Source organism: Setaria italica, plastid, assembly GCF_000263155.2.
Source record: "Setaria italica plastid, complete genome".
NCBI lineage: Eukaryota > Viridiplantae > Streptophyta > Magnoliopsida > Poales > Poaceae > Setaria > Setaria italica.
In genome coordinates, this window is record NC_022850.1 from 33,118 (window position 1) to 57,255 (window position 24,138).

Here is a 24,138-nt window from a genome sequence, read left to right on the forward strand (position 1 = left end):
ATTATTCCGGGAATTTTGTATTTATCGGGACAGACAATACCCCAGGAACCCCAGGAAGGGCTGATTTGAGCATGATCAATTTAGAGGATACGCTCGTCCTCTTCCTTCCCTTTTTCTTTTATTTTAGGAATTTTGGGAACATTTCAACAAAGGAGATTTTTTACAGGTCAAACAAGACCTAAGACTTAATCTAAAAGAAATTATTAGATTAAATCTATTTGCATTAAAAAGATTGCATTAAAAAAACCGATCAAAAAAGGGCGAGCGAAGTAAGTGATCGAAAAACTTTCTTCTTTGTTCGTCCTATCTATAAGAGGAGAGCATATGAAAAATGTAACCTATTCTTTCGTTTTTTTAGCTCACAGGCCATTCGCTGGGAGTTTCGGGCTTAATACCGATATTTTAGCAACAAATCTAATAAATCTAACTGTAGTGGTTGGTGTATTGATTTTTTTTGGAAAGGGAGTGTGTGCGAGTTGTCTATTTCAAGAATAGATTGGATCTATCCGGCTGCACTTTAGAATATTTTTAGTATTTTTTTGGATAAATAAGAAAAGGTGCACGATCTCGACGAATTACTTCTGAATAACTTCAGAAATCATATGGAAGAACCATAGCATTTCGCGACTCATTGGTAAATTTACTTTGATTCTCTATAGACCAATAATGTGAGACCATTAACACGGTTAAAGCTAAACTGCTTGAAGTCCGGGCAAAAGGGGGTACTCTTTCTACAACTACATTAGTATTAGTCTCGAAATGCTTTAAACGGGAAATAGCTAGTGTGGAATTTATCTGATATAGAACACTCATATCGATAAAATAGTTTGAACTATTTACTAGAAGGGCATCCAGCCCTTTTTCCAATGCCGAATCGACGACCTATGTATAAAAAAAAGAGAAATTTTTTGGATTTGAAGAAAAAATAAAAGGAATTGTATCAATTTAGATTTTCCATTTATTTAGTTTGTTTTTCTTAATGAAATTGAAATTATTAACTAACAGAGCAAACACAAATAAAGAAACAACTTTGCTGACCATGATAGATTTTTATCTAGTTGGAAGAATCCTCTTAATATTCATCTAGTCTTATATAAGTTTGGGTATATAGAAATACAAACAGAAAAGAGAGGATAGAGGATAGGCTCATTACATAAAAAAAAGATATGGAAATAGCCATAATACATAGCAAAAGAGAAAAAAAGGAGCGGGAGAGCCAAATGAATCGAAAGATTCATGTTTGGTTCGGGAAGAGATCATAAAAATTGTAAACTTAATAGCAAGATAATCTACTTTCATTAAAAGATTTATTAGATAATCGAAAACAGAGGATCTTAAGTACTATTCGAAATTCGGAAGAATTGCGTAGAGGGACCCTTGAACAACTCGAAAAAGCTCGGATTCGATTACAGAAAGTCGAACTAGAAGCAGATGAGTATCGAATGAATGGATACTCTGAAATAGAACGAGAAAAAGCAAATTTGATTAATGCTACTTCTATTAGTTTGGAACAATTAGAAAAGTCTAAAAACGAAACCCTTTATTTTGAAAAACAAAGGGCGATGAATCAGGTTCGACAACGGGTTTTCCAACAAGCCGTACAAGGAGCTCTAGGAACTCTGAATAGTTGTTTGAATACCGAGTTACATTTCCGTACGATTCGTGCTAATATTGGCATTCTCGGGGCCATAGAATGGAAGAGATAATGAAATTTATTAGGTTTTGAACTTCTACTTTCGTTTAGAATTTAGGCATTATTTTTCCCAAAAGATTCAAGAAACACTAATGGCAACCCTTCGAGTCGACGAAATTAATAAAATTCTCCGCGAACGTATTGAACAATATAATAGGAAAGTAGGGATTGAGAATATCGGTCGCGTAGTTCAAGTGGGGGATGGGATTGCTCGTATTATAGGTCTTGGTGAAATAATGTCAGGTGAATTAGTCGAATTTGCGGAAGGGACGAGAGGTATTGCTCTGAATTTGGAATCCAAAAATGTTGGAATTGTATTAATGGGCGATGGGTTGATGATACAAGAGGGAAGTTTTGTAAAAGCAACAGGAAGAATTGCTCAGATACCCGTGAGCGAGGCTTACTTGGGTCGTGTTATAAATGCTCTCGCTAAACCTATTGATGGGAGAGGCGAAATTGTCGCTTCGGAATCTCGCTTAATTGAATCTCCTGCTCCGGGTATAATTTCTAGGCGTTCCGTATATGAACCCCTTCAAACAGGGCTTATTGCTATCGATTCGATGATCCCCATAGGGCGCGGTCAGCGAGAGTTAATTATTGGGGACAGACAGACTGGCAAAACAGCAGTAGCCACAGATACAATTCTCAATCAAAAAGGGCAAGATGTAATATGTGTTTATGTAGCTATCGGTCAAAGAGCATCCTCCGTGGCTCAAGTAGTAACTACTTTCCACGAAGAGGGGGCCATGGAATACACTATTGTAGTAGCTGAAATGGCGGATTCACCCGCTACATTACAATATCTCGCTCCTTATACGGGAGCAGCCCTGGCTGAGTATTTTATGTACCGCGAACGGCATACTTTAATAATTTATGATGATCTCTCCAAACAGGCACAAGCTTATCGCCAAATGTCCCTTCTATTAAGAAGACCCCCCGGCCGCGAAGCTTATCCAGGGGATGTTTTTTATTTGCATTCACGCCTTTTAGAAAGAGCCGCTAAATTAAATTCTCTTTTAGGCGAAGGGAGTATGACCGCTTTACCAATAGTGGAGACTCAATCTGGAGACGTTTCCGCCTATATTCCTACTAATGTAATCTCAATTACAGATGGACAAATATTCTTATCCGCGGATCTATTCAATGCCGGAATTCGACCTGCTATTAATGTGGGTATTTCTGTTTCCAGAGTAGGATCCGCAGCTCAAATTAAAGCCATGAAACAAGTAGCTGGCAAATCAAAATTGGAATTAGCTCAATTCGCGGAGTTACAAGCCTTTGCACAATTCGCCTCTGCTCTCGATAAAACAAGTCAGAATCAATTGGCAAGGGGTCGACGATTACGGGAATTGCTTAAACAATCCCAATCAAACCCTCTCCCAGTGGAAGAGCAAGTAGCTACCATTTATACCGGAACGAGAGGATATCTTGATTCGTTAGAAATTGAACAGGTAAAGAAATTTCTGGATGAGTTACGTAAACACCTAAAAGATACTAAACCTCAATTCCAAGAAATTATATCTTCTAGCAAGACATTCACCGAGCAAGCAGAAACCCTTTTGAAGGAAGCTATTCAGGAACAGCTTGAACGGTTTTCCCTTCAGGAACAAACATAAATATAGCATGTCTACTCTTATTAGTAGAACTCGTGTTAGTAGAAGAGGAATCATTGAGAAAGATTTTTCATTTGAATCATGCAAATTAGTATTTAGTATAGTTATTTAAAGAATAGATAGAAAAAAGATTGCGTCCAATAGGATTTGAACCTATACCAAAGGTTTAGAAGACCTCTGTCCTATCCATTAGACAATGGACGCTTTTCTTTCGTATTTTTTTCTCGGAACAAGAGAAAAAATAAAAAACTGTTAGACCGAAACTCTTTTAGGAAAGAAAAAAAAATCCATATACCATATACAAATGGATGATACATATATCATAAAGAAGGAATATGGAGCGGGTAGTGAGTATCGAACCCGTAACCCCAAGGTTATGAGCTTTGTGAGCTACCAAACAGCTCTACCTTCTTACGGGGAACTTGTGGATAAAAGGGGGTTGGATATAGCCCCTCTACCATATCTATATAAATAGAATAGTCCATTTATACAGAATGGTAAAGAGGGCTCTTCTACGATCATCAATTCGAGAAAACCATACAAATATGAAAGAAAGGGTATTTTATCCTTACCAACTGGATCTTGTTGCACCCGGTAACAAACATGCATAAACCATTTCTCGAAGTATGTGTCCGGATAGCCCAAAGTCTCGATAGTTAGCTCTAGGTCTTCCGGTTAAAAAACAACGTCGATGAAGGCGTGTAGGTGCACTATTACGTGGTAGGGATTGCAATTTTTCTTGCATTTTTTTTTTTTCGCTCAAACTCAAAGGGGAAACTTTGCTTCTTATCTTTTTTTTTGAGGATCCACGAATCAAATGATATTTTTTTTCTAATTTCTGCCGCTTCTTCTCCCTCTGAATCAAACTTTTTTTTGCCATAATGTGCCGTTCCTATTATTACCAAGTATATGGTTCTAATCCTAGATGGAAAAATAAATAGAAAAAATCTAAAAAGGCGGATCCTCCCTCTCCATCAAGAGTAATGAACTAGGTTCTGATACAGTACAAAAAAAAATAACTAAATTAACCAAACTTGCCTGATGTTGAGGCAATCAAGAAAGCTGCATAAGTGAATATATAACCCACGGAAAAGTGGGCTAATCCAACCAATCTTGCTTGCACAATGGAAAGAGCCACGGGCTTATCTCTCCAGCGAATTAAATTAGCCAAAGGTGTGCGTTCATGGGCCCATGCTAAAGTCTCAATTAATTCCTGCCAATATCCACGCCAGGAAATTAAGAACATAAATCCAGTAGCCCAAACAAGATGTCCAAATAAGAACATCCAAGCCCATACTGATAAACTATTCATCCCAAAAGGATTATATCCATTGATAAGTTGTGAAGAGTTTAACCATAGGTAATCTCTTAACCATCCCATCAAATAAGTGGAGGATTCATTAAATTGTGAAACGTTGCCCTGCCATAATGTGATGTGTTTCCAATGCCAATAAAAAGTAACCCATCCAATGGTATTTAACATCCAGAAAACTGCCAAATAAAACGCGTCCCAAGCAGAAATATCACAAGTACCACCGCGCCCTGGGCCGTCGCAAGGAAAACTATATCCGAAATCCTTTTTATCCGGCATTAATTTGGAACCGCGTGCATCTAAAGCACCCTTTACTAAAATCAATGTAGTTGTATGCAAACCTAGAGCAATAGCATGATGAACCAAGAAATCTCCGGGTCCTATTGTTAAGAAAAGCGAATTACTATTCTCATTAACAGCATTCAACCATCCGGGCAACCATATGCTTCGACCTGCATTGAAAGCGGGGCCATTCGTTGAAGATAAGAGTATATCGAACCCATATGTCGTCTTACCATGAGCAGATTGTATCCATTGGGCAAATATAGGTTCGATCAAGATTTGCTTTTCTGGAGTACCAAAAGCAAGCATGACGTCGTTATGAACATAAAGGCCTAAGGTATGGAATCCTAGGAAGAGGCTAGCCCAACTTAAATGAGATATGATAGCTTCTTTATGGTCTAACATTCTTGCCAATACATTATCTTCATTCTGTTCCGGATTGTAATCCCTAATGAAAAAAATAGCTCCATGAGCAAAAGCCCCTGTCATGATGAACCCTGCAATGTATTGGTGATGAGTATATAAAGCAGCTTGAGTAGTAAAGTCTTGTGCTATGAATGCATAAGCAGGTAAAGAGTACATATGTTGAGCTACTAAGGAAGTAATAACCCCTAAGGAAGCTAGAGCAAGACCTAATTGAAAATGAATCGAATTATTAATTGTATCATAAAGGCCTTTATGCCCACGTCCTAATCGACCCCCCGGAGGAGTATGTGCTTCTAAAAGATCTTTGATACTGTGCCCAATTCCGAAGTTAGTTCGATACATATGACCGGCAATGAGAAAAATAAATGCAATAGCTAAATGATGATGAGCAATATCGGTCAGCCACAAACTTTGTGTTTGTGGATGGAATCCCCCAAGAAGGGTCAGAATGGCAGTTCCCGCTCCTTGAGTGGTACCAAATAAATGATTACTCGAATCAGGATTTTGGGCATAAAGATTCCACTGACCCGTCAGAAGGGGACCCAACCCCTGGGGATAGGGTAATACATCTAAGAAATTATTCCATCGAACGTACTCCCCCCTGGATGCGGGAATAGCAACATGAACTAAATGTCCTGTCCAAGCCAAAGAACTTACCCCGAAAAGTCCTGACAAATGATGATTGAGACGAGATTCCGCATTTTTGAACCACGAAAGGCTTGGCTTCCATTTGGGTTGTAGATGTAACCAACCCCCTATTAAGGATAGCGTAGAAAGAAATAATAGAAAAAGAGCTCCAGTATAAAGATCTTCATTGGTGCGCAATCCAATTGTATACCACCACTGATAAACCCCAGAATAAGCAATATTCACTGGACCGGCAGCACCTCCTCGAGTAAAGGCTTCCACCGCGGGTTGCCCAAAATGAGGATCCCAAATGGCATGAGCAATAGGTCTTACGTGTAAAGGATCCTGTATCCATGATTCAAAATTTCCTTGCCAAGCTACATGAAACAGATTTCCAGACGTCCATAGAAAGATTATTGCTAACTGCCCAAAGTGAGAAGCAAAAATGTTCTGATAAAGACGTTCCTCAGTAATATCATCATGACTTTCGAAATCATGTGCGGTAGCAATACCAAACCAAATACGACGAGTAGTGGGGTCCTGAGCTAAGCCTTGGCTAAACCTGGGAAATCTTAATTCCATAATGCCTTTCAAATCCTCCTAGCCACTATCCTACTGCAATAATTCTCGCTAAGAAGAATGCCCATGTTGTGGCAATTCCACCCAGAAGGTAATGGGTTACTCCTACAGCACGTCCTTGTATAATGCTCAAGGCTCTAGGCTGAGTAGCAGGAGCAACTTTTAATTTGTTGTGAGCCCAAACGATAGATTCAATGAGTTCTTGCCAATAACCACGGCCGCTGAATAAAAACATTAAACTGAAAGCCCAGACAAAATGAGCGCCTAAGAAAAAAAGACCATATGCGGATAATGAAGAACCATAAGACTGAATTACTTGGGATGCCTGTGCCCACAAGAAATCTCGAAGCCAACCATTAATCGTAATGGAACTCTGTGCAAAGTTTCCCCCTGTGATATGAGTTACTATCCCTTGATCACTTATAGTACCCCAAACATCCGACTGCATTTTCCAACTGAAATGGAAAATAACTACCGAAATGGAATTATACATCCAGAATAGACCTAAGAAAACATGATCCCAGGCGGATACTTGACATGTTCCCCCTCGCCCAGGCCCGTCGCAAGGGAAGCGAAAGCCAAGATTTGCTTTATCAGGTATCAGACGGGAACTGCGAGCAAATAAAACACCTTTCAAAAGTATTAATACAGTCACATGGATAGTAAATGCGTGAATGTGATGGACTAAAAAATCTGCGGTTCCTAATGGAATAGGTAACAAAGCCACTTTGCCGCCTACAGCTACTAACTCGCTGCCTCCCCACGTTAAGCTGGTACTTGTTGTTGCACCAGGAGCTGTTACGCCAGGCGCGCCAGCATGGATATTTTGTATCCATTGAGCAAAGATGGGTTGTAATTGTATGGCGGTATCCGAAAACATATCTTGGGGACGGCCTAAAGCACTCATGGTATCATTATGAATGTACAAGCCAAAACTGTGAAAACCCAGAAATATACATACCCAGTTAAGGTGGGATATGATTGCATCGCGGTGTCTAAGGACGCGATCTAATAGATCGTTGTATCGAGTAGTTGGATCATAGTCTCTTACCATAAAAATGGCTGCATGTGCAGCAGCACCGACTATTAGAAATCCGCCAATCCACATGTGGTGTGTGAACAAGGAAAGTTGTGTACCATAGTCGGTAGCTAGGTATGGATAGGGGGGCATAGAGTACATATGATGAGCTACAACAATAGTTGTAGAGCCTAGCATAGCTAGGTTAAGAGATAATTGAGCATGCCATGACGTTGTTAGGATTTCATAGAGACCCTTATGGCCTTGTCCTGTAAATGGGCCCTTATGAGCCTCCAAAATATCTTTAAGTCCATGACCAATACCCCAGTTGGTCCTATACATATGACCAGCGATCAGGAAAAGAATAGCAATAGCTAAATGATGGTGTGCAATATCGCTCAACCATAGACCACCGGTTATTGGATCTAGTCCTCCGCGAAAACTAAGAAATTCTGCATATTTGGACCAATTCAAGGTGAAAAAGGGAGTTGCTCCTTCGGCAAAACTAGGATAAAGTTGAGCCAAAAGGTCGCGATTCAAGATAAATTCATGAGGAAGTGGTATCTCTTTAGGATCAACCCCAGCGTCGAGAAATTGGTTAATCGGTAAAGATACATGGATTTGGTGTCCCGCCCAAGAAAGAGACCCAAGTCCTAATAACCCCGCTAAGTGGTGATTCAACATGGATTCTACATCTTGGAACCAGGCCAATTTGGGAGCAGCTTTGTGATAATGGAACCAACCAGCAAAAAGCATTAACGATGCAAAAATCAATGCACCGATTGCGGTACAATAGAGTTGTAATTCACTAGTTATTCCGGATGCTCGCCAAATCTGAAAAAACCCAGAGGTTATTTGGATTCCTCGGAAACCCCCGCCTACATCACCATTCAAAATTTCTTGCCCTACTATTGGCCAAACTACCTGAGCACTGGGGCCAATGTGAGTAGGATCGCTTAGCCATGCTTCATAATTGGAAAAACGGGCACCGTGGAAGTACATCCCACTCAACCAAAGAAAGATAATGGAGAGTTGACCGAAATGAGCACTAAAGACTTTTCGGGAGATCTCCTCCAAATCACCGGTATGACTATCGAAATCGTGAGCATCAGCATGTAGGTTCCAGATCCAAGTGGTAGTATCGGGACCCTTAGCTATTGTTCTTGAGAAATGCCCGGGTCTGGCCCATTCCTCAAAAGATGTTTTTACAGGATCCCTATCCACAACAATTTTAACTTCTGGTTCCGGCGAACGAATAATCATTAAGTCCTCCTCTTTCCGGACAAGACATACAAAGAGACCCGCCAACTGTCTTTTTATTGAATCTTTGAAAGATAGATATTATGATTAGTCCTTTTCTTTACTATCTACCGTCCTTCTATTTTTTTTTAGTTATTCACTGGAGCAATTATATATTGAAGTCAATCCGAGGCAAGTGTTCGGATCTATTATGACATAAGGATTAGGTGCCTAACGGACATGGGTTCTTCTGGAAAATTATTTCCCGACGTAACAAAAAAATTTTTTTACGTTTTAATTTAAGAAGCTAGTGTATTTTTTTTTTGAGGGTATAAGCCCCTATCCACATCTACTTTCCTTGAGTGAGCATAATATAGATTTTTTTATGCGATTCCAAATTCCAAGATAACTCATTAGAATTATTAATAAGACCGTCCTGATAGATTAGGTAGGAATATTTAGATTGCCACCTTTTATGTGCTTTATTACTTCTGTTCCAGAGCCTATCCCTATTATTTATCTTTATGAAATATGATATAAAATCGAAGGTAGAAGAAAGGGATATAATGAAATTCTTGATTTGATCTTCCACCCATTTTATGGAAATGGAGAGTTGTTTTATTCAAATTCAAAGCGCTTCGTAATCTTCAACCAGTTCTGTGCTTCAATATAATTTCCCGGAGTAAGCGCTATAGCTTGTTTCCAATACTCAGCAGCTTGATCAAACCAAGCTTCCGCAATTTCCGAATCGCCCTGTAGAATGGCCTGTTCTCCTCGGTCGGAATAGGCAGTTCCTTCCCCTAGAACCGTACTTGAGAGTTTCCTACCTCATACGGCTCAGAAATTGCTATCTTAATTTCCCCTATATTAACTGAATTCGATTTCTCAAAAATCAATCCAATTTCTTCTTGGGTTAAGCAGAAGAAGTTAATTACCTAAGTTTCAAACCCTAATTTTGATCAATAATCAGTTTGATCTTTTCTCCCACCTTCAGAAGAATGAAGCATAGATAGACCTATATCCTTCGTTCCAATTTTCTGAAAGGTAACTATCTCGGTTTCGTTTCTTTCATATATGAAATTTCTATAGAATCCTCGAAAAAGACTTTTTCCCATAACAAAGAAAAAAGAACTTACTATCTTTGGGATCTGATACTACACCGCTGCTTAATCCCTTAGTGGATCGGCTTTATTACATAAGCGGATTCCTAAATTTTGTCCCATATTGTGGTATAATGAAGCAGTTTTTTTTAGTTGTATCGACCCAGTCGCTCACTAATTGATCTTTACGGTGTTTTCTCTATCAATTTCAGCTTTATCCATAGAATAGTAGTATAGGCTCTACTTTCTTCCTATTTTGATTCTCGTGAAGTGTCTTTCCTTCCTACAGCTGATAGGGTAAAATCGTTGTTTTGACGATCCCTATGTAGAAAGCCCTTTTTTCTAGTATTTACTAGAAAATTTTCTCCTTTTTTTTTTCTTCTTTCTATAGTGGAGATAGTCGCACGTAATGACAGATCACGGCCATATTATTAAAAGCTTGCGGTAAGAAGGGGTTTCGTTCTAGCGCCCGGAAATAATATTCCAAAGCCTTTGTATGCTCTCCATTGCTTGTGTGTATAAGGCCTATGTTATATAGTATATAACTTCGATCATAGGGATCAATTTCTAGTCGCGTAGCTTCATAATAATTCTGCAAAGCTTCCGCATAATTTCCTTCGGATTGAGCCAACATCCGTTACGGTCGTTCATTCTATTCAAAAAATCTCCGTTCCAAAACCGTACATGAGGTTTTCATCTCATACGGCTTCTCCCTTCTGTACTCTCATACGGCTTCTCCCTTCTGTACATAGTACTAAGCGAAAAATCTATAGAATAAAAATAGAATTAGTTCCATCTCATTATGGACCGAAGGGGGCTGGTATTTTTCCAAGAAATCTCTAGCCAACCTTCCCCCAAGAGGTTTTTCTTAACACCAATGAATTCTATTAATGCTAGAGGAAAATGATAGCTCCAAGAATTTCTTTGTTCTCAACGCCTCCTATTTAGAGGAATTAGCCACTTCAACGACCTTTGATGGTTATAAGGGTATCCAAAGTACAAACCTGATGGTTGTTTGTTATCCTAACCATTCTTCCCAACCCTGATACCAATCAGGAAAGGGCTAATTTCTAACAAAGTTTTTCTCTTGTTGATTCCTATTTCGAGGTGTAGTGCTTTTCTCCCCTATGCTGCCTATTGGTACTAGTAGAGTCGGATTGGCCTGTAATACAGAGCCTATCCTGTAGGTGTAACCTTTCGCTCAATACTCAAATCTACAATTGAAGCATCTGAGGCCACATCAATCGAGGATACACGACAGAAGGAATTGTTAGTTCACCTCACCTTCCCCAAGCGTGGGTTTCCTTTACTAATTTTGTTCTCTCTATGCGAACCCCCTCTCTTTCTCGTAAGAATGAGATGTAGGTAGGGCTAAAAAAAAAAAACGAGTCAAATCGCACCATCTCTATAATAAGTAAATGCCCTTTTTTCCCCGGAGGTTGTCGGAATTATTTGCAATAAAATATTGGCTACAATCGAGGAGGTCTTATCAATGAAATTTCCATTTATACGGGATCTAGGCATAATTCCCAACCCATTCTATATAGAATTCTTTTCATTCTATCACAAAATAACATAAAAACAAAACATTCGATTCTTATAAATCGATCCATATGCTCTAAAATGGATAAGAGAGGTATGGATTTTCCGCTCAGCTCAAATTGTCTTCTTTTCCTTCTGTTTGGACAAGAAGAGATATGAAATATTTGACTAAGACTAGATTTCATTCCACTTTCCTATTTCTAAACAACAACTTCTCTCATCAGCTATTTCGCGTTTTCAAAGTCATTAATTGCCCCATACCCTTTTTATATTTAGATTGTATGGCGTAACGTACCTTATGCAAATAGAATTCTAGGGTTCCTTTATTTTCTTATGGAATAAGAAGAATTCTTCCATTCTCTTTTTATTTTGGTTTTCCCCAAAGAAAAACTTTTCGAGGGAGCGGAATTCCTAGTAAAAAAATACTGGATCCTTCCACTTAGATGAAAAGGAATTTTTCCATAGAGCCATGGAATCCCCCAGCCGTTGTGGCTGTACCTGTACTGCAGGAATACGAAAACTCGCTATTCACTCAGTTTATTTTCCATAATAAGATTATGGAGGAGAGATGGCCGAGCGGTTCAAGGCGTAGCATTGGAACTGCTATGTAGACTTTTGTTTACCGAGGGTTCGAATCCCTCTCTTTCCGTTTCTCTTAATTCATCAATGTTAGCAATCACAATGTATCAAATTAAATAACAATTTATTCCAGCAATAATATCTTTATTTAATAGAAATTCTCTATAGCAAATTACTGTGGTATGGAAAATATCGAGGAAATAACAAAAAAGAAAAAAGGAACCTAGGGTTAATCTATTTCTGCTAGGTGAACGGGAAAATACGAATTAAGAGCCTTAGGTCGATTTAGTTCGGGGAAAGGGGAAGGGGAAAAAAATTCTATGAACCTTTCCTTTTTTCGTTAAGTTCAAGTCTGGCGAGAGTAATATTCTACAACTAACAACTCATTTACTTTGAGACCGACCCACTTCCTATCTAGAATTTTTTTTACTAGTCCTTTATATTGCAATGTGTCAACCGTCAAATGCTTTGGCAATTTGCCCGGATCGGATGAAGCAATAGAATTTTGAACCAGACGTTTTGATCGTTGGTTATCCTTCGTAGTAATAATATCTCGGGGTTTGCAACGAAAACTTGGTATATCAACTATACGACCATTAACTAAAATATGTCTATGGTTAACTAATTGCCGGGCCCCAGGAATGGTTGAAGCCATACCCAATCGAAAAAGGATATTATCCAAACGCATTTCAAGTAATTGTAGTAAAACCTGACCTGTGGATCTTTTTGCTTTTCCAGCGATATGTACATATCTAAGTAATTGGCGTTCTGTCAGACCATAATGAAAACGCAATTTCTGTTTTTCTTGAAGACGAATACGATATTGCTCTTTTTTCCCAGAATGGAATTTCTTTTTCTGATTACTTCCGGATTTAGGCGTTTTTCTAGTGAGTCCTGGTAAAGCTCCCAGACGGCGTATTTTTTTTAAACGAGGCCCTCGATAACGGGACATGAAGACTCCTTTTTTATTTTATTGAAATTGCATTTTACACAATAAATTTCATTCTATTTACATTACAGAATACATCGAAATTCAAACTGAATTAAACTAAAGGATAAACAGAGTAAAATCTACGAAAGAATTTCATCAACATCCGTATTTTTTGTATATATATTATTTATTTTTATGCTTTGTATCTAGCAAAATTGTAAGGTAGAACGATATAATAGACCCTCGATTCCCCATTGAGAAAAAGAGAAATTCTTGTTCATGGAACATCGATAGAGAAAAAAGCCGACTATCGGATTTGAACCGATGACCCTCGCATTACAAATGCGATGCTCTAACCTCTGAGCTAAGTGGGCTTACATAACAGAAATAGTGTAACAAATAGAAATATATATAGGGAATCTAAAATGTCAGATCTTAATTATAAATCTTAGTTATTAACTAGTTCGAAATTGGAAGTTCTACTTAGAAAAAAAACACTAGAATTTCATAAAGATAAAGTTAGCTTGATATGCTTAACTAAATGATATTCTTAAATAGGATTCTAGAATTTATTGAACTTTCTTTTTATTTCTCTAATTCGCAACAATTTGATATGGCTCGGACGAATAATCTAATGCATATAAAAGAAGAATATATATGAATAATATAATAAAGAGAAAATGCCAAGAGATTGGGATTTTCATTCGATCATTATATACATTTTTGAGATGTTTTTTTTTTTTATTTGTTAATAATTTAAGGATAAATAGTTCACTAAGGAGAAGATAGAATCATAGCAAATGAAATTTCTAATTCAGATTAGAAAAAAAGAATGAATATCAAGCGTTATAGTATGATTTTGAATACTCTAAAAAAGGAAGGAGGGAGGCGGGAGAGATAAAAACTTTTGGATATATTCATTCCAATTGAATTGCAAATATATCAACGGTAGAATCAATTCAATTCTGAATTGCAATAAGCGAGCGGGGTCTCTCAAATAGAGATGAGCTGCTAGACTACGTCGAATAATGAATTTAATGATTCAAAAAAAACTAAGAGATGGATGAAATTATCCAAGGAATCCTGGTTTCAAAGAAAAGGAAAATGGGGATATGGCGAAATCGGTAGACGCTACGGACTTGATTGTATTGAGCCTTGGTATGGAAACCTGCTAAGTGATAACTTCCAAATTCAGAGAAACCCTGGAATGAAAAATGGGCAATCCTGAGCCAAATCCCTTTTTTGAAACAAGTGGTTCTCAAACTAGAACCCAAAGGAAAAGGATAGGTGCAGAGACTCAATGGAAGCTGTTCTAACGAATCGAAGTAATTACGATTAATCACAGAACCCCTATCATAATATAGGTTCTTTATTTTATTTTTAGAATGAAATTAGGAATGATTATGAAATAGAAAATTCTGAATTTTTTTAGAATTATTGTGAATCCATTCCAATCGAATATTGAGTAATCAAATCCTTCAATTCATTGTTTTAAAAGTGGATTAATCGAACGAGGATAAAGAGAGAGTCCCATTCTACATGTCAATACTGACAACAATGAAATTTCTAGTAAAAGGAAAATCCGTCGACTTTATAAGTCGTGAGGGTTCAAGTCCCTCTATCCCCAAACCCTCTTTTATTCCCTAACCATAGTAGTTATCCTTTTTTTTTATCAATGGGTTTAAGATTCATTAGCTTTCTCATTCTACTCTTTCACAAAGGAGTGCGACGAGAATTCAATGAATCTTATGCTATTCATTAAATAGATGATTTCTTTTTTATTTCCAAATTTGGAATGGAATACTTTATTGATTTTTTAGTCCCTTTAATTGACATAGATGCAAATACTCTACTAGGATGATGCACAAGAAAGGGTCAGGATAGCTCAGTTGGTAGAGCAGAGGACTGAAAATCCTCGTGTCACCAGTTCAAATCTGGTTCCTGGCACAGAAAAAAAGGATCTACCGAATAGATATTGATACAAATATCTTTAGATGGATTGGGAAAAGGGTTCAAATTTCTGGTTCTTTTCTTTATGGTATAGAAAAAGGGGAGATTAGGTGCCCTTTTCTTCATTTTGCATTTCTTATTAATTTTGTATGCCGCTATTCTGAAGAATTTTTTTTTTAGTCTTGCTTATCCTACTTTCCTAGTTGTTCTAAGTAATCCGCGCGGTACAAAGTTCGTGGTAGGAACTTCTTTAAGTCATTGTATTTTTCTGTTCATACGAAGGAAACGAATATGTGATTTTCCAAATTGGAAAATCGAAATGAAGCCCTTTTTGTTCAGTCTATCTGTATCTTTTTGTATAATATAAGTATTTCGTTTCGTCTAGGAACAGAACCTAAAAATATTCCTTGACTTGAATAAAATCTGGAGTTGTGTTGTATAAGTGAACATGAATTTATTATCATTCAATGAGCATCTTGTATTTCATAGAAATTGGGGGTTATATAGTCCTTACGTAAGGGCCAGCCTATCCAACTTTCAGGCATTAAGATACGTTTAAGACGTGGATGATTATCATAAGAAATTCCCACCATATCATAAGATTCGCGTTCTTGAAAATCGGCACTTCTCCAAACCCAGAAGACAGATGGGATTCTAGGATTATCTTTTTGGGCAAAGACTTTTATGCATACTTCTTCTGGGTTATCTATACCATACTGTATTCTCGTAAGATGATACACGCTAGCTAAAGATCCACCAGGTGCTACGTCATAAGCACATTGGGAACGTAAATAATTGTAACCATATACATATAAAATGACAGCAATGGAATCCCAATCCCCCGCTTTTATTTGTAAAGTCTCTATTCCTCGGTGATCGAAGCCCAAAGACCTATGAACCACCTCATGTTTGACTAGCCAATTAGATAACCAACCCTGCTGCATTGTCTTAATCTCTCCCCCTTTGTATAAATATTTCATATTTCAAATGCAAGTTTGAAAGATTGCACTGCTCTTTCTTTTTCTGCACAAAAGAACCCCTCCTAATTCACTAATTTGTAGGAAGATATTGGACTTTTGGATTTGAAAAAAGTTTCAGAAGATATATCTAAAGTAGATGGTGATTGATAGAGCAATTCTTGTTCGTAAGTTCCAGTGTGAGTACTGCGCCGAACATAAAGCTTGTGACGGGTAGTAAAAGATCGATTTTTCTTTTGACTTTGACATAGAGTTCGATCCTCAACTATTTCTCGCGATATCTTCTTACGAAGTTTTGTTAGGGCATCTATAACAGCCTCTGGTTTAGGCGGGCAACCCGGCAGGTAGACATCCACAGGAATTAACTTATCAACTCCTCGAACAGTACTATAGGAATCCGTACTGAACATTCCCCCTGTAATAGTACAGGCTCCCATAGCAATGACGTATTTCGGTTCAGGCATTTGCTCATATAATCGCACTAAAGATGGAGCCATTTTCATTGTTACCGTACCAGCTGTTAAAATTAGGTCCGCTTGCCTAGGACTTGATCTTGGTACCAATCCATAACGATCAAAGTCGAATCGTGAGCCTATTAATGCAGCAAATTCAATGAAACAACAACTGGTACCATATAGAAGGGGCCATAAACTGGAGAGTCTTGACCAATTCGAAAGATCGTTTGGTGTAGTTGAAATAACGGAATTGGAACTTGTTTGGTCGAGTAACGGAAACTCAATCAAACCCATAATTGTCTCAATGGAATCTTTTCCTTCTTTTTTTTTTTTGTCTGAATATTCAGTTAAGACCATTCCAAGGCTCCTTTTCGCCATGCATAAACTAAACCAACAACTAGGATAAGCACAAAAATGAAAGCTTCGATAAAAACGGATACACCCAATACGTCGAAACTCATTGCCCAAGGATAGAGAAAGACCGTTTCCACATCAAAAACAACAAAAACTAGCGCAAACATGTAATAGCGTATTCGGAATTGTAACCAAGCCCCCCCCATGGGTTCTATACCCGATTCATAACTAGAAAGCTTCTCTGGTCCTTCACTAACCGGGGCTAAAAGTCCTGAAATCCAAAATACCAAAATAGGAATAAGGCTTGCTATTATTAGAAATGTCCAAAAAATATCATATTCGTGAAGCAGAAACATAAATGTACTCCTATTAATGTGGAATAGGCAGAACTGAATTAGTCAATTCAAGTTGACATTCAATTTATCCAGAACCTCTCTCTTTTCCTCAGTGAAACAAGAATCTGTTTTGCTCAAACCAAAGGCAATCTATTTAGATATGATAGAGACCTAATTCTTATACAAAGAAAACTCTTTCGCTTCACTTTGTCTCGCTTTCTCTAAAATCTCTAGAAAAAAGAATTGCTCTACCCTTTATTTAATGATAGTCAGAGACTATTAAATAAAAAAGAAAATACTTACTACTAATTCGATTAGAACCTAATTAAAATGGGATAATGAAGAGTAATACTAAAAAAAAGAACTCTATTTCAGAATTATGAAACAGAATATCCAGTTTTATTATTTACTCTTTCTTTTTTTCTTTCGATTTTTTTTATTTTCTTTAAAGTGGATCGATTTAGATAATGTATATTTAGATAATGTATATATAGTAATATACTTCAAACAAAATAGGAATTCGCAAAATGGAGAAAATCGTTGCAGTCATTATAGGAAAGTATAGGGATTCTATTGATTTGATCAAAATTCTTTTTTCTTTTCCTGTCTCTATGATTTTCCATGGAGCCTATGGTAATGCTTTTATCTCTATTCTATGGCGCAATCGATCGTCGAGTCTATAAACAAGTACTAAAAAACTATACTAAAGTAAACATAAGATATCCATCCTAAAATGAAAAAAAGACGTATATATTAGGGCTATACGGATTCGAACCGTAGACCTTCTCGGTAAAACAGATCAAACGGATTATTATCGAAATGATTCGAACTGTTTCAAAGACCCAACATGCATTTTTCTGCATTGGGCTCTTTCATCAACTGATGTAAAGATCAGTTAATCCGCCATAGTTTTTCTTTAGAGAAAGATAATAAGATGGCTCCCTGTGCTCTGATTGATTATTTTTCTTATGATCTATCTAGGAGCAATACCAAAGTGTTTCAAAGGAGGATTACCTTGACTTAGGTCTGCCTCCGGCCTAAATTAAATCAACCTAAGTGAAATGGAGTCTCTATCGTTCCGCTGCAAGAGTTTACTATGAGACTTCATACACCTTAAAGTTCATAGAACGAAAAGAAGTTTTTTGGAGGCCCTTATCCTCATTACGCCTAGCATTGAGTGGGCTGGATATTTACCTTATCAACTAGCAAATCAATAGGGGTTCTATTTGATTAAGTACCTGAATTGGCACCTGAATCGGACTGAACCGACTGTTTGTCATTGTCAGGCTACTGTTCTCCTATTCTTTCGAATCCATGAAGTAAGACATTGATTTTGCAATAAGTTCAATTATGTTCATTGCATAATAAGTTCCCTTGAAAAGCATTGGCGCACGTGTAAGCGAGTTGCTCTACCGAACTGAGCTATAGCCCTTGTCAGAGATATCTTAACATATAGATAATTTCTTGTCAAGATGAATATTCTCTAATGCCAGAGGATATTCCTCTGATCCGTTTACTATATAACATAAACATACCAATAACGGAACATAAACATACCAATAACGGAGGGGTATTGCTTATAAAAAGGATTCGATCTATAATCGATCGAAGTAATGGGGCTTCTTTTGTGGTGATAAATTGCCTACTTAACTCAGTGGTTAGAGTATTGCTTTCATACGGCGGGAGTCATTGGTTCAAATCCAATAGTAGGTAGGTAGGTAGAAAAATTACTAGATAGCATTGGACTTACTTCGCTTCGCTATCTAATAACTTTTTCTACCCTTCTTTCCTTTTTCTTTGTATCAACGAAACCTTTGGATTGTCTTCAATTAGATGGGGGAATCCAATTGACAGCCTCGACTCGTATCCTAGCTCGTCTGAGAGCTAGCTTCGCTTCAACCAATTCTTTCGTACCCTCAGCTCTACTCAAGTTAGCTTCGGCTATTTCAAGTGCCTGTTGAGCTTCTTCTGGATCAATGTCACTACCGAGTTCTGCATCATTTCCTAAAATAATGATCTCATTATTAACTATTCGCGCAAAACCACTCCACAGAACCGCCGTTAACCATTGGTCGTCGAGGAGGCGTATTCTCAAAGGACCCATATCTACAGCTGTGTTAATGGGGGCGTGGTTTGGTAATACACCAATTTGGCCACTATTAGTAGATAAAATGATTTCTTTCACTTCACAATCCCAAATAATTCGTTTAGGAGTCAGTACATAAAGATTTAATTTCATTTCTTCAATTTGCTCTCCTCTTCTAAGTTTATAGCTTTCGTGCTAGCTTCATCGATGTTCCCCACCAAATAAAAAGCCTGTTCGGGTAGGCCGTCTAATTCTCCAGAAAGGATTAGTTGAAATCCCCTAATTGTTTCTGCAAGACCAACATACTTTCCTGGGGAACCGGTAAAAACTTCTGCCACAAAGAACGGTTGTGATAAGAACCGCTCGATTTTTCGTGCTCTTGCTACAGTTAAACGATCCTCCTCCGATAATTCGTCCAACCCAAGAATTGCGATAATGTCCTGAAGTTCTTTGTAACGTTGTAAAGTTTCCTTAACTCTTTGTGCAGTTTCATAATGTTCGTTGCCAACGATCCGAGGCTGTAACATAGTTGAGGTTGAATCTAAAGGATCTACTGCGGGATAAATACCCTTGGAAGCCAATCCTCTGGAAAGTACGGTAGTAGCGTCCAAATGTGCAAATGTTGTGGCAGGGGCAGGGTCGGTCAAATCGTCCGCAGGTACATAAACTGCTTGGATCGAAGTTATAGATCCCTTTTTGGTAGAAGCAATTCTTTCTTGCAAAGAACCCATTTCTGTACTAAGGGTAGGTTGATAACCCACTGCGGAGGGCATTCTTCCTAATAAGGCGGATACTTCCGATCCTGCTTGAACAAAACGAAAGATATTATCGATGAATAAAAGCACGTCTTGCTTATTAACATCTCGGAAATATTCCGCCATAGTTAGGGCAGTTAAACCAACTCTCATACGAGCTCCCGGTGGTTCATTCATTTGGCCATAGACTAGAGCTACCTTTGATTCCTCAATATTTTTTTCATTAATTACTCCAGATTCCTTCATTTCCATATAAAGATCATTTCCTTCACGAGTCCGTTCCCCTACTCCGCCAAATACGGATACGCCTCCATGAGCTTTAGCAATGTTATTGATTAATTCCATGATGAGTACTGTTTTACCTACTCCTGCTCCCCCAAATAGTCCGATTTTTCCTCCACGTCGATAAGGAGCTAAAAGATCGACCACCTTAATACCTGTTTCAAAGATAGATAATTTCGTATCTAACTCGATAAAGGCAGGCGCAGATCTATGAATAGGGAATGTTGCACTAGTATCTACAGGACCCAAATTGTCAATAGGCTCCCCCAGAACGTTAAAAATTCGTCCGAGAGTAGTTCCACCGACTGGAACACTGAGAGGAGCTCCCGTGTCAATCACTTCCATTCCTCTCATCAACCCGTCTGTAGCACTCATAGCTACAGCTCTAACTCGATTATTTCCTAATAATTGTTGTACCTCACAAGTCACATTAATTTGCTTATCGGCAGTGTCTCGACTCTTTACTATCAAAGCGTTATAAATATAAGGCAACTTGCCCGGGGGAAAAGTGATATCTAGCACGGGTCCAATAATTTGATCAATACGCCCTGCGCTTTTTTCTTCAATTGTGGAAACCCCGGGACGCGAAGTAGTAGGATTGGTTCTCATAATTATCACATAATTATCAAAAAAATTTTTTTTTCTTGTTGAATAATGCCAAATCAAATCAAAAAAAATATCCAAAAATCCAAAACTAAAAAGGAAATGAATTAGTTAATTCACTAAAAAAGAAAAGGGGACTAGCACTTGATTTCGTTGCCCAAGCGAATCCCATTCAATCGTTTACTTATGGAATGAGTCCGTTGGAAAGTTCAATCAATCTTTTTCATATAAATTTTGCCTTTTGTTAAGGATCTGTGCCTACTCTACCTTCCTATCTAAGACTTCGATATACAAAATATATACTACTGTGAAGCATAGATTGCTGTCAACAAAGAATTTTCTTAGTATTTAGGTATTTAGATTCAAAATATCAAAGGGGCCTATTAAGAACTTTCAAAATTAAAATAAGGATTAGGGATTGGTTTGGGTTGCGCTATATCTATCAAAGAGTATACAATAATGATGGATTTGGTGAATCAAATCCATGGTTTAATAACGAACCGTGTTAACTTACCATAACAACAACTCAATTCCTATCGAATTCCCTATAGTAGAATTCCTATAGAATAGAACGTACACATGGTGTACGCATTATATATGAATGAAACATATTCATTAACTTAAGCATACTCCTTTTTTTATTTAATGAGTTGATATTAATTGAATATCTTTTTTTTTAGATTTTTGCAAAGGTTTCATTTACGCCTAATCCATATCGAGTAGACCCTGTCGTTGTGAGAATTCTTAATTCATGAGTTGTAGGGAGGGACTTATGTCACCACAAACAGAAACTAAAGCAAGTGTTGGATTTAAAGCTGGTGTTAAGGATTATAAATTGACTTACTACACCCCGGAGTACGAAACCAAGGATACTGATATCTTGGCAGCATTCCGAGTAACTCCTCAGCCCGGGGTTCCGCCTGAAGAAGCAGGGGCTGCAGTAGCTGCGGAATCTTCTACTGGTACATGGACAACTGTTTGGACTGATGGACTTACCAGTCTTGATCGTTACAAAGGACGATGCTATCACATCGAGCCCGTTCCTGGGGAGGCAGATCAATATATCTGTTATATAGCTTATCCATTAGACCTATTTGAAGAGGGTTCTGTTACTAACATGTTTACTTCCATTGTGGGTAACGTGTTTGGTTTCAAAGCCCTACGCGCTCTACGTTTGGAGGATCTACGAATTCCCACTGCTTATGCAAAAACTTTCCAAGGTCCGCCTCACGGTATCCAAGTTGAAAGGGATAAGTTGAACAAGTATGGTCGTCCTTTATTGGGATGTACTATTAAACCAAAATTGGGATTATCCGCAAAAAATTACGGTAGAGCGTGTTATGAGTGTCTACGCGGTGGACTTGATTTTACCAAAGATGATGAAAACGTAAACTCACAACCATTTATGCGCTGGAGAGACCGTTTTGTCTTTTGTGCTGAAGCAATTTATAAAGCACAAGCAGAAACTGGTGAAATTAAGGGGCATTACTTGAATGCGACTGCAGGTACATGCGAAGAAATGATTAAGAGAGCTGCATTTGCAAGGGAATTAGGGGTTCCTATTGTAATGCATGACTACTTAACTGGAGGATTCACCGCAAATACTAGTTTGTCTTATTATTGCCGCGACAACGGCCTACTTCTTCACATTCACCGAGCAATGCATGCAGTTATTGATAGACAGAAAAATCATGGTATGCATTTCCGTGTATTAGCTAAAGCATTGCGTATGTCGGGGGGAGATCATATCCACTCCGGTACAGTAGTAGGTAAGTTAGAAGGGGAACGCGAAATAACTTTAGGTTTTGTTGATTTATTGCGCGATGATTTTATTGAAAAAGATCGTTCTCGCGGTATCTTTTTCACTCAGGACTGGGCATCCATGCCAGGTGTTATACCGGTGGCTTCAGGGGGTATTCATGTTTGGCATATGCCAGCTCTGACCGAAATCTTTGGAGACGATTCTGTATTACAATTTGGTGGAGGAACTTTAGGACATCCTTGGGGAAATGCACCTGGTGCAGCAGCTAATCGTGTGGCTTTAGAAGCCTGTGTACAAGCCCGTAACGAAGGGCGCGATCTTGCTCGTGAAGGTAATGAAATTATCAAAGCAGCTTGCAAATGGAGTCCTGAACTAGCCGCAGCTTGTGAAGTATGGAAGGAGATCAAATTTGAATAGAAAGAGAAAAAATCAGTTACGAAATGCAGTAATTCTTCTTTATTTTTCTAATTGATTGCAATTAAATTCGGCTCAATCTTTTTTTTAGAAAAGATTGAGCCGAATTTAAATAGATCATGATACGATCATGAGACTTGACAAATCGAGATTCTTCTATTCTATATATCTAGAATATATAAAGGTATAATACAATAAACAAATAGAAATCAAAATATAGTATTATCATACGATAATGGAATCAAATACGCAGTATTTACAGAAAAGAGTCTTCGTTTATTGGGAAAGAATCAATATACTTCTAATGTCGAATCGGGATTCACTAAGACAGAAATAAAGCATTGGGTCGAACTCTTCTTTGGTGTTAAGGTAGTAGCTGTGAATAGCCATCGACTACCCGGAAAGGGTAGAAGAATGGGACCTATTCTGGGACATACAATGCATTACAGACGTATGATCATTACCCTTCAACCGGGTATTCTATTCCACTTCTACTTTTTAAATTAAAGGGTATTCTGAAAGAGGTATTTCTTTTATTTTCACAATAGTTTTCTTTTGACTCCAATTTCAAGTTCGATTAGAAGGATAGAAAGGTGATGAGAATGGGAAAAGAAAAATCAAATATTTTTTAGTTCCCCTTTTTTGCAATTTTCTTATTTTGTAAACTAAAAAATACAATAGTCAATATTCCTTATAATAGATATACTTAATTATATCATAAGAATCTTAAGATATATTTCGAATAGATAGAAATAGTAAATTTGAATTGAGACACATATTCTATGACAGATTTTAACTTACCCTCTATTTTCGTGCCTTTAGTAGGCTTAGTATTTCCAGCAATTGCAATGGCTTCCTTATTTCTTTATGTGCAGAAAAATAAGATTGTCTAGAAACGACGGGGCCCAATTTTCTTAATGTATTTCCAGGATCATAATACAGATATTTTTTTGTGTAAGTAATATAATATGATAGGGTATGTAGCTCTTTCTACACACAAATGAAAAACGTCTATGGATGCAGATATAGGCTACGAGCATAAATGCATGCATATGCGTAGCCGAGTATAGCGAGTTTTTTTTTTTTTTAAGTGGATCCACGAATTCTTTTTGAATAGAAAGTCAATGTATCTAACCAATTATTTCACAGGAGTACTAGCTACTGAAGGTTATTTCAGAATCAAAAAAAGTAAAGTCAAAATCATTTAGCTTATTCTCTCAATTT

The 24,138-nt window shown here is 37.7% G+C and overlaps 14 protein-coding genes and 8 non-coding genes across 22 annotated transcripts; 8 read left to right on the forward strand and 14 right to left on the reverse strand. All coding sequences in view use genetic code 11, as the record gives it.

Moving 5' to 3' along the window:
• The first annotated feature begins 324 nt into the window (after positions 1 to 324).
• Positions 325 to 1,706, forward strand: atpF (ATP synthase CF0 subunit I). Its single transcript has 2 exons — positions 325 to 468; positions 1,299 to 1,706. Exons 1-2 carry the CDS (start codon positions 325 to 327, stop codon positions 1,704 to 1,706), a joined length of 552 nt encoding a protein of 183 aa, YP_008815747.1.
• A 79-nt stretch (positions 1,707 to 1,785) lies between these two features.
• Positions 1,786 to 3,309, forward strand: atpA (ATP synthase CF1 alpha subunit). Its single transcript has one exon. It carries the CDS (start codon positions 1,786 to 1,788, stop codon positions 3,307 to 3,309), a length of 1,524 nt encoding a protein of 507 aa, YP_008815748.1.
• Positions 3,310 to 3,438: 129 nt separating this feature from the next.
• On the reverse strand, positions 3,439 to 3,510 carry trnR-UCU. The gene has a single exon. It is a non-coding gene; the product is annotated as a tRNA-Arg (tRNA).
• A 149-nt stretch (positions 3,511 to 3,659) lies between these two features.
• Positions 3,660 to 3,713, reverse strand: trnfM-CAU. Its single transcript has one exon. It is a non-coding gene; the product is annotated as a tRNA-Met (tRNA).
• A 161-nt stretch (positions 3,714 to 3,874) lies between these two features.
• On the reverse strand, positions 3,875 to 4,186 carry rps14 (ribosomal protein S14). Its single transcript has one exon. The coding sequence runs from the start codon at positions 4,184 to 4,186 to the stop codon at positions 3,875 to 3,877; it is 312 nt and encodes a 103-aa protein (YP_008815749.1).
• A 144-nt stretch (positions 4,187 to 4,330) lies between these two features.
• On the reverse strand, positions 4,331 to 6,535 carry psaB (photosystem I P700 apoprotein A2). Its single transcript has one exon. It carries the CDS (start codon positions 6,533 to 6,535, stop codon positions 4,331 to 4,333), a length of 2,205 nt encoding a protein of 734 aa, YP_008815750.1.
• A 25-nt stretch (positions 6,536 to 6,560) lies between these two features.
• psaA (photosystem I P700 apoprotein A1) lies at positions 6,561 to 8,813 on the reverse strand. Its single transcript has one exon. The coding sequence runs from the start codon at positions 8,811 to 8,813 to the stop codon at positions 6,561 to 6,563; it is 2,253 nt and encodes a 750-aa protein (YP_008815751.1).
• Positions 8,814 to 9,407: 594 nt separating this feature from the next.
• Positions 9,408 to 11,413, reverse strand: ycf3 (hypothetical chloroplast RF34). Its single transcript has 3 exons — positions 11,282 to 11,413; positions 10,296 to 10,523; positions 9,408 to 9,566 (listed from the first exon to the last, which is right to left on the reverse strand). Exons 1-3 carry the CDS (start codon positions 11,411 to 11,413, stop codon positions 9,408 to 9,410), a joined length of 519 nt encoding a protein of 172 aa, YP_008815752.1.
• A 580-nt stretch (positions 11,414 to 11,993) lies between these two features.
• On the forward strand, positions 11,994 to 12,080 carry trnS-GGA. Its single transcript has one exon. It is a non-coding gene; the product is annotated as a tRNA-Ser (tRNA).
• A 276-nt stretch (positions 12,081 to 12,356) lies between these two features.
• rps4 (ribosomal protein S4) lies at positions 12,357 to 12,962 on the reverse strand. The gene has a single exon. It carries the CDS (start codon positions 12,960 to 12,962, stop codon positions 12,357 to 12,359), a length of 606 nt encoding a protein of 201 aa, YP_008815753.1.
• Positions 12,963 to 13,242: 280 nt separating this feature from the next.
• trnT-UGU lies at positions 13,243 to 13,315 on the reverse strand. Its single transcript has one exon. It is a non-coding gene; the product is annotated as a tRNA-Thr (tRNA).
• A 732-nt stretch (positions 13,316 to 14,047) lies between these two features.
• trnL-UAA lies at positions 14,048 to 14,568 on the forward strand. Its single transcript has 2 exons — positions 14,048 to 14,082; positions 14,519 to 14,568. It is a non-coding gene; the product is annotated as a tRNA-Leu (tRNA).
• A 247-nt stretch (positions 14,569 to 14,815) lies between these two features.
• On the forward strand, positions 14,816 to 14,888 carry trnF-GAA. The gene has a single exon. It is a non-coding gene; the product is annotated as a tRNA-Phe (tRNA).
• A 467-nt stretch (positions 14,889 to 15,355) lies between these two features.
• On the reverse strand, positions 15,356 to 15,835 carry ndhJ (NADH-plastoquinone oxidoreductase subunit J). The gene has a single exon. It carries the CDS (start codon positions 15,833 to 15,835, stop codon positions 15,356 to 15,358), a length of 480 nt encoding a protein of 159 aa, YP_008815754.1.
• A 98-nt stretch (positions 15,836 to 15,933) lies between these two features.
• ndhK (NADH-plastoquinone oxidoreductase subunit K) lies at positions 15,934 to 16,680 on the reverse strand. The gene has a single exon. The coding sequence runs from the start codon at positions 16,678 to 16,680 to the stop codon at positions 15,934 to 15,936; it is 747 nt and encodes a 248-aa protein (YP_008815755.1).
• On the reverse strand, positions 16,671 to 17,033 carry ndhC (NADH-plastoquinone oxidoreductase subunit 3). Its single transcript has one exon. The coding sequence runs from the start codon at positions 17,031 to 17,033 to the stop codon at positions 16,671 to 16,673; it is 363 nt and encodes a 120-aa protein (YP_008815756.1).
• A 733-nt stretch (positions 17,034 to 17,766) lies between these two features.
• trnV-UAC lies at positions 17,767 to 18,444 on the reverse strand. The gene is made up of 2 exons: positions 18,406 to 18,444; positions 17,767 to 17,803 (listed from the first exon to the last, which is right to left on the reverse strand). It is a non-coding gene; the product is annotated as a tRNA-Val (tRNA).
• Positions 18,445 to 18,652: 208 nt separating this feature from the next.
• Positions 18,653 to 18,725, forward strand: trnM-CAU. The gene has a single exon. It is a non-coding gene; the product is annotated as a tRNA-Met (tRNA).
• Positions 18,726 to 18,837: 112 nt separating this feature from the next.
• Positions 18,838 to 19,251, reverse strand: atpE (ATP synthase CF1 epsilon subunit). Its single transcript has one exon. The coding sequence runs from the start codon at positions 19,249 to 19,251 to the stop codon at positions 18,838 to 18,840; it is 414 nt and encodes a 137-aa protein (YP_008815757.1).
• atpB (ATP synthase CF1 beta subunit) lies at positions 19,248 to 20,744 on the reverse strand. The gene has a single exon. The coding sequence runs from the start codon at positions 20,742 to 20,744 to the stop codon at positions 19,248 to 19,250; it is 1,497 nt and encodes a 498-aa protein (YP_008815758.1).
• Positions 20,745 to 21,510: 766 nt separating this feature from the next.
• rbcL (ribulose 1,5-bisphosphate carboxylase/oxygenase large subunit) lies at positions 21,511 to 22,917 on the forward strand. Its single transcript has one exon. It carries the CDS (start codon positions 21,511 to 21,513, stop codon positions 22,915 to 22,917), a length of 1,407 nt encoding a protein of 468 aa, YP_008815759.1.
• A 779-nt stretch (positions 22,918 to 23,696) lies between these two features.
• On the forward strand, positions 23,697 to 23,807 carry psaI (photosystem I subunit VIII). Its single transcript has one exon. It carries the CDS (start codon positions 23,697 to 23,699, stop codon positions 23,805 to 23,807), a length of 111 nt encoding a protein of 36 aa, YP_008815760.1.
• Positions 23,808 to 24,138: the final 331 nt, after the last annotated feature.